Genomic DNA, 8110 nt, shown 5'->3' on the forward strand with positions numbered 1-8110 from the left:
CTTCTGGTAAACAACAAAATCATCAGCTTGGATCTGTCAGTGGCCGAGGTCTACAAGAAGGTGTGGTGCCCGACGAACGAGGTGAGAGTCCTCTTCAGTTTGAATGAGTAACACTTTGGAAGACATTTGACATTGGGCCATTAAACTGTCATTAAATGGTGGCAGGACTCTGAAGATCCACAAGTAACAAGCTTCCTTTCTTTTTCAAGGGAGAACCAATGAGAATCATCTATCGAATGAGAGGCCTGCTGGGAGACGCAACTGAGGAGTTCATAGAGTCACTGGACTCAACCACAGGTTTGATTTACTATAAATATACTTCTGTTCGTGATTCTGAGCCATTTAATCAAAACTTATATCCTGTGTATTAGAGCTGGTCACTAATACTTGAGCCATTGTACTTGTACATACCATTGTACTTGTAATCAGTGCATTCCTGGAAGAAGTGGAAAAGATGTATCTTATCTCTATCGACAAAAAAAAAAATCTATATTTTTTCCATTTTACAGATGAAGAGGAGGATGATGAGGAAGTTTACAAGATGGCTGGAGTGATGGCACAGTGCGGAGGACTGGAGTGTATGCTCAGCCGGCTGTCTGGAATCAAGGATTTCAAACAAGGAAGGCATCTGCTCACTGTAAGACGATAGTTTTTTTACTCTAAGTTTTTTAAGATTTAACCCAGTTAAATGGCTACAACTGTTTTAATTTTTGACTACTCAGTTGGTTATTTTCTCAGTTTGGTATAAAAAACATCAGAAAAAATACAAATTACAATTTCCCTTGAACACTTGATGATGCCTCTTGTCTGACCCAGTAGTGCAAACGCCTAAACAATTCAGATTTCTTTTTAAATCCACATTTAAGAACCCCCAAATCATACAATTTTGCCTCAAAAGTAACAAATCTTTTTTTATCATTTAATGTTTTTAAGCCTTAAAGAAAACATTGATACTGTCTTTTTTTAACATAATATAAACATACCTTTACTTTAAAAGGTCTCGTTATTCTGATAACAGTAAAACCACAGCAACTACTCTACAGAAATGCCAAAGCTGCATAATTGACCAGTGTGTATGTGTCTTTCTCAGGTTTTACTGAAGCTGTTCAGTTATTGTGTGAAGGTGAAGATCAACCGACAGCAGTTGGTCAAACCAGAAATGAACACGCTCAACGTCATGCTGGGAACTCTGAACCTGGTGAGTGTTCCACTGACAGTGTAACATGGTGCTGTGTCGTCTGGTTTGTGGACGCCAGAGTGAAAATTCATCAACTATTTTGTTGCACATCAGGCTCTAGTGGCGGAACAAGAGAGTAAGGACAGTGGGGGAGCCTCTATAGCAGAGCAGGTCCTGAGCATCATGGAAATCATTCTGGATGAAGCCAACGCAGAGATTTCTGAGGACAAGGTAAGAATTCTAATTTCAGGGACAATGTTATAAAACCAAGACCCCAGGAAGTCTTAATGTTTAAATTTAAATGGGAATTGTTTTGTCTTTTGCAGGGTAACCTGCTGCTGACAGGAGACAAAGATCAGCTGGTCATGTTATTAGACCAGATCAACACCCCGTTTGTGCGTTCCAACCCCAGCGTGCTGCAGGGTCTGCTGCGCATCATCCCATATCTGTCCTTCGGTGAACTGGAGAAGATGAGGATCCTGGTGGAACGCTTCAAACCCTGTTGCAGCTTTGACAAGTTGGCATCTATTATCTTTTACTTGCAAATAATTTTTTTTTTTAATTCTGTCATTACAATTGTTACATTATTAAACCAATCAAGAGGACCTTTTTACACTTTCGTATGAAAACTTACCACTCCATTTCTTTCCTAAGGTATGACGAGGAGCATAGTGCAGACGACAGAGTGTTTCTGGATTGCTTCTGCAAAATCGCTTCTGGTATCAAAAATAACAGCAACGGCCATCAGCTGAAAGATCTAATTCTTCAAAAGGGAATCCCACAGAGTGCTCTAGACTACATGAAGAAACATATCCCAAATGCCAAAAAGTAGGTGTCTCAGAGTCAAAACCTTTCATATGCTGGAGTGTTTGCCATTTATTGCTCTATAACAATTTTCTTTGTGTTCTGAACTCTTTAGTCTGGATGCAGATGTCTGGAAGAAGTTCCTCTCCAGACCAGCTTTACCCTTCATTCTCAGATTGCTTCGTGGTTTGGCTACACAGCATCCCCCCACACAGGTACTAAAAACTAAACGCAATCTGAGCTGCTTACAACCCAACTATGGAAAAGCAGCAACTATGTGACACAATTGAATTTGCTCTCATCTTCTGTGCAGGTGCTGATAGGCACAGATTCTATAACCAACTTGCACAAGCTGGAGCAGGTATCCAGCGATGAAGGCATCGGCACCCTGGCAGAGAACCTTCTGGAGGCGCTGAGGGAGCACAGTGACGTCAACCTGAAGATTGAAGCAGCCCGCAGGGAGACCAGATCTGAGAAGAAGCGTATGGCAATGGCCATGAGGCAAAAGGCCCTGGGAACACTGGGCATGACGGTACACATCTCTTATTTCATGTAACATCTTTATTTCATCTCTGTCACTTTGTTTCACCATGTCAGTAACATTGCTGTTGATTCTTGTGTTTTCCTTTCAGACCAATGAGAAGGGTCAGGTGGTGACGAAAACCTCACTGTTGAAGCAAATGGAGGAGTTGATAGAAGAGCCAGGCTTAACCTGCTGTATCTGTAGAGAAGGTTACAAGTTCCAGGTACAACAACACACTATGAAGTAATTTAGTGTTAAACGAGTCAAAATTAAGAAAGTACTACATATTGTATGTATATATGATTTATTTTAGTTTTATGTTTGTGACTGTACTGCAGAAAAACTTAGGCCGACTTCTTGTGTATCAAACAGATTTGTGGGGTTTTAAAGTAACATGTCCGTCCTTGTGTCTGATCGTAGCCAACCAAAGTCCTGGGTATTTACACTTTCACAAAACGTGTGGCCTTGGAGGACTTCGAGAACAAGCCTCGTAAGCAGCAGGGCTACAGCACTGTGTCGCACTTTAACATAGTCCACTATGACTGCCATCTGGCTGCTGTCAGGTAACAATGAATTTCCTATTCTTGCTGATATTTACAGTACAGCCAATTTGTCACTGTTAATCTGAGCTTTTCATTTCCCCTCTTCCCATGGCAGATTGGCACGAGGGCGAGAGGAGTGGGAGAGTGCTGCTCTCCAGAACGCCAACACCAAGTGCAATGGGCTGCTTCCTGTTTGGGGGCCACATGTTCCAGAATCAGCCTTTGCTACATGCTTAGCAAGGTAAATTGATGCATCAGCACGCACACAGCAAAAGTTTCACTTCATAAGGCACACGGTGACTCACAACCCCTGTCTCTCTGCTGCACAGGCACAACACATATCTGCAGGAGTGCACAGGCCAGCGGGAGCCCACGTACCAACTCAACATCCACGACACCAAACTGCTGTTCCTCCGCTTTGCTACTGAGCAGTCGTTCAGTGTGGACACGGGAGGAGGAGGCCGAGAGAGCAACATCCACCTCATCCCCTACATCATCCACACTGTGCTCTACGTCCTTAACACGTATGTACCCTTCAGAAGTTACCCATCAGTGATGAGGTGTAGCTATTACAAGATTCAGAAGGAATGTCACATGTATTTCTCACCCTCATCTCACTTTACTGTGCAAACTGTCCCTGCAGTACAAGGGCTACGTCTCGGGAGGAGAAGAATCTGCAGAGTTTCCAGGAGCAGCCATGTGAGAAATGGGTGGAGAGCTCATACGACGTTGAAGGACCACACTATTTCACCAGCTTGGCCATGCACATCATGCCACCCGAACGCTGGAGGAGCTCACGTATCTACTTCCTACGGAGACTCCTGGTCGCCGCACATGCCCGGAAGGTCTCGGCAGTCTGCGCCAACAAGTACGGCACTTATCCTCTTTTTCTGTTTTCTGTCTCATTTCACAGCTGAAACCTGGTTAAAGCAGCAACATCTAAATCCCCTCAGCTTGGCTTCAACTGATCTTGTTCAGAATTTCTAATATACTGATTAAGAAAACCATCGCCTTGGAGAGGCGGTGGTCTAGTGGCAGAAACTTGGACTATGGGCAGAGAAGGTCTCTGGTTCGTCTCTGGTTCGACTCCACGGAGAGACAACAAAAGACGAACCTGGATTGATCTGTCCAAAAATCCAAGAGTCTCCCTACCCTGTCTAGTGCCCCTGAGCAAGCCTGAACTGCCTCGGGGAGCAAGGCACCTTACTCCCCCAACATCTGCTCCCCGAGCGCCGTACATGGTCGCTCACTGCTCTGTGTGTCCTGCACCAGATGGGTCAAAAGCAGAGATTAAATTTCCCTACCTGCATGAGTGTGCCTTTGCATGTCTGTGCATGTGTTTGGGACTAATAAATGCATCTTAATCTTAATCTTAATCTAAAATTGTGTGTGCTATAATCAAGAGTTTAATCTAGATTTTAAAGTTTCTGTTTCCTCCGTTTTATTTTCAGACTCACAGACAAAGCACCAAAGGAATATGCAGTCTATCGCTCGCCTCTACTCTTCTGGGGCCTGGTGGATCTGGTCTATGACATGTTCATGGTAAATGGGTTGGATCTAAACCTCTGTTCATATTGGTGCTTTAAACCAATGATATTTTGCTTTGTGTGTTCTGCAATTTCGCTGGATGTTTTGAGTGACACTGTTTAGTTTCAGTCTGAAGATGCAGAGGCATAATTTCATCAAACTTAAGTGTGTTTGAAACTGAAACAACCGAATCAAAAATAGCTAAAACATTTTGAATGCCTCTTTTCTTCAACATGGTTACTTAGATCTTTACAATATAATGCAATTCTGAGACTTAAACTCTTTTCTCTCTCCTCTGCCCGGCCTTACAGAAAGTACCCACCAGTAACACAGAGGGGGGCTGGTCCTTCTCGCTGGCAGAATATGTCCGTCACAACGACATGCCTATCTACGAGGCGTCGGAGCGCGTGCTCAGGGCCTTCCAGGACGAACTCATGCCCGCTGAGTCCTTGTCTGAGTTCTTTGATGTTCTAGGTCAGTAAACATCCAAACCCGATTAACTTCACCACAGCCCTCTTAAAGTTAAACCCTTTAAAAGTTGGCAGAAACCCAGCATAAGTGGGACAATCTTCTGTGTTGCAGCTTGACATTTTTTGAACAGATCTCACCCTTGGCTTTATGTTCCCACCTTGAATACATTTGAAACTGCGATGTGAAGTTTATATTAACACAGAACCCGTTTCTTTCCCAGGTCTTCTCTCTGAAATCGCAGACCCAGACCTCTTTCTGCGGGATCTGTTGAACTCTTTGCCCTGATGGCAAACCTCAACCCACACCCCTGCAACACACAACAGCTCTGCAAATTACATGGAGACACCTACAGACTGACACACACGCAGAGTACACACGCCCACACACACACATCCAGTATACGTCAAGCTTCCTGCTCACCCCCCTCCCCAACACGTCATCTTCAATTTAACTTAAAGCTGAATCTATGTGTAGTCTAAAAAAATCCTCTGCCGAAAATCTCTGTAATGTTTAACACACACACGTGTGTAAAGGGGCGGGACTCACACACTAAAACTGAATTTCTCGTGTTGCCCTTCTGACTCAAACTGCTTCAATTTAGAGTTGAGGATGTAATTTAGTTTCTCGCTGAGCTCAAGACAAGTGATCAATGAATCTGTTGATTATTAAACCAGGTACGTTTGTTTTTTTTCTGGTTATCGACTCTTGCTGCCAAAAAAACTGAAGCTTCACTGTTGCTAAAAACAAATTGCCGCAGAATGGCGCTCTGAGAGAATCTGGTGATTCATATTTAAAGATTAAAAAACCGTCTGGGTCAAGGGCATAACTGAAAAGTTCTGTTTTAGTGTGGATGTCGATTTACCCTCCTCCTAATATTGGGGTGCAATGTTAGGATTACTAAAAAATGTTTTGGGATTTGACCCACCATGTATTATGAGTGGCATTTGATTTTATCTGGTTTTCATTTTCCTTTTTTATTTGTTTGGTTTTTGTTTGTTCTTGGTCAGGGTTTTTTTTTAATGGAAGGTTTCAGTGTCACAAGGTTTAGCGCAGAACCTGCTCTTTCTTCCAGACTTTTGCTGTTTGGTCTTCATATAGGTTCTAACTGGAATTTGAATGATGGACAGAAAAAGTGTTTTTGTGTGTGTATGGATTTCTTTTAACAATCTCTCAAGTGAAATGAAGAAAATAGTTTTTTTAGTTTTTTGTGACTTGGTGACAAAGTGAATTTTGGACTTGTGAAAGATTCCATCTGTTGCAGTGAAATAGCAGACCTGTCTAAATTAATAATAAAACAGACCTACATTATATCCTTTAAACTTTTCTTTGACTAATTGTTTTTTTGTTGGTTTTTATTTCTCCCCCAGCAGCAGTCTCTCTCCTCTGCTCTCTTTCCCTGAAATCAATGGCAACACAGTTGTGTCAATTCCAAAAACAAAAGATTTCTTAAAAGCAAAGATCGGCCAAGTTTTATCCTCAGTTACTGATCAACTATTAACGTTGACATTTGAGAAGGTGTCCTTGTACTCCAGAGTTGAATGCGTGGTGTAGAGTTCGCCCAGTTTCTTGTTTATTCGCATATTCCCGCTGCTACAATGTTCAACTGTTGCTGAATGTCTGCTTTTTGAATTTAGCGTACGATTAATAAAGCCGTAATAATTCCAATCTGACCCAGGGTAACCTCTTCTGTTCCCCGCTGCTGTTTACATTCTTAAAAAAAGATTAATAACCTACTGTGTCCAGTAAAACAGTACATTATATTCATATCCTATGAAAAAAGCTCAGAACAGAAACACTACCGACCCAATGGAATAGGTTGTGGTAGTGCAGGTGGGTCGGCTGCCTCCGCCTCTAGGCTCTGCTCTTAGGTACAGCTGGTTGTGAAACGTTTCTTCCTGCAGAGTGAACAGAAAATATTTATGATTGAACATTAGACATGTTGACATAAATGCATCAGCAGCTTGTGAGGACGATAAAGGTCTGAATCTGTGAATAAACTGAATAAAGACGGGTCTCGCCACTGAGAGAGGCTGTTCTGGTTCACCGGAAACAGCTGGATGCTGGTCCTGCTTGGGAGCGGGACGTCAGGTGGATCCTGGGTGTGAGGCAGGATATAAGAGTCCTTTTAAAAAAATTCTACTGCTTTACTTTACGTAATATTTCCTACGAAACCTGGTTGAAAACAGCCTGGTCAGGATGTGGCAGAACCCAGGCCACAGTCCTAGATGTCGAAGCTCTGTCCTTATCCAAACTTTCTGATGAGAAGAACAGCTCCAGTACTTTGCATCCTGATCTGGTGTCTGAGCCGTCATTCAACAGCAGGAAGCTCAGCTGAGGGAATAAGGACTAAAGAATAAACTATGTCCCGATAATTGGTGACATGTAGTCGTTTAGACATGTAGATTGTATAATAAATTCAAACCCTTAGGGGGAAGAGTAACATCTTACTCAGAAAAGTAAGTAAGGTGGCCCAGGTCCATTTATACATTTTATTCTCCTTATTATAGCATGTATAATAACGCACAAATTTGTGGCAGAGTAATCCCTAAATTAGTAACTTCTGCTGGGGATCTTTGAATCAAAATAATGAAAACGGAGGGAATAGTTTGATGTTATGAAGTGGTGTTTTGTCGTTGTTGAAAAATGACAAGAAAATCTAGCTTAAGTGCCTTAAGCAGAATTGTTCTCGAACATGTTTTATTTACATCGCTACATTCAACGACTTTCTTCCTCACATATGAAACTCGAATGGCATCAGATGCTTTGTTATTTGAATGAAAATTTGGGTTGGAAACATTCAAGATAATGTAAATGTTCAAATCAACAACATATACAGTGCCTTGCATAAGTATTCACCCCCTTTGGACTTTTCTACATTTTGTCATGGTATAACCACAGATTAAAATTTATTTCATCGTGAGTTTATGTAATGGACCAACACAAAATAGTGCATCATTTGGAAGTGGGGGGAAATATTACATGGATTTCACAATTATTTACAAATAAAAATCTGAAAAGTGTTGAGTGCATATGTATTCACCCCCTTTACTGTGAAACCCCTAACAA

At 42.0% G+C, this 8110-nt stretch overlaps 1 protein-coding gene across 7 annotated transcripts in view; it reads left to right on the forward strand.

Moving 5' to 3' along the window:
- ubr4 (ubiquitin protein ligase E3 component n-recognin 4) overlaps window positions 1-6363 on the forward strand; it is a 47808-nt gene extending 41445 nt beyond the window's left edge. For all 7 annotated transcript variants that reach the window (XM_053424527.1, XM_053424528.1, XM_053424529.1 and 4 more), the window contains 17 exons: window positions 1-81; window positions 210-297; window positions 510-637; window positions 1091-1198; window positions 1292-1408; window positions 1504-1694; window positions 1832-2005; window positions 2097-2196; window positions 2295-2513; window positions 2614-2727; window positions 2925-3067; window positions 3162-3287; window positions 3376-3570; window positions 3690-3914; window positions 4498-4588; window positions 4885-5047; window positions 5265-6363. In XM_053424527.1, the coding sequence (XP_053280502.1) occupies window positions 1-81; window positions 210-297; window positions 510-637; window positions 1091-1198; window positions 1292-1408; window positions 1504-1694; window positions 1832-2005; window positions 2097-2196; window positions 2295-2513; window positions 2614-2727; window positions 2925-3067; window positions 3162-3287; window positions 3376-3570; window positions 3690-3914; window positions 4498-4588; window positions 4885-5047; window positions 5265-5329 (2328 nt within the window). In that variant the 3' untranslated portion in view covers window positions 5330-6363. The remainder of the gene's footprint in view (window positions 82-209; window positions 298-509; window positions 638-1090; window positions 1199-1291; window positions 1409-1503; window positions 1695-1831; window positions 2006-2096; window positions 2197-2294; window positions 2514-2613; window positions 2728-2924; window positions 3068-3161; window positions 3288-3375; window positions 3571-3689; window positions 3915-4497; window positions 4589-4884; window positions 5048-5264) is intronic.
- Window positions 6364-8110: the final 1747 nt, after the last annotated feature.

The sequence above is a fragment of the Pleuronectes platessa genome, chromosome 6, assembly GCF_947347685.1.
Source record: "Pleuronectes platessa chromosome 6, fPlePla1.1, whole genome shotgun sequence".
In the NCBI taxonomy this organism is placed as follows: Eukaryota; Metazoa; Chordata; class Actinopteri; order Pleuronectiformes; family Pleuronectidae; genus Pleuronectes; species Pleuronectes platessa.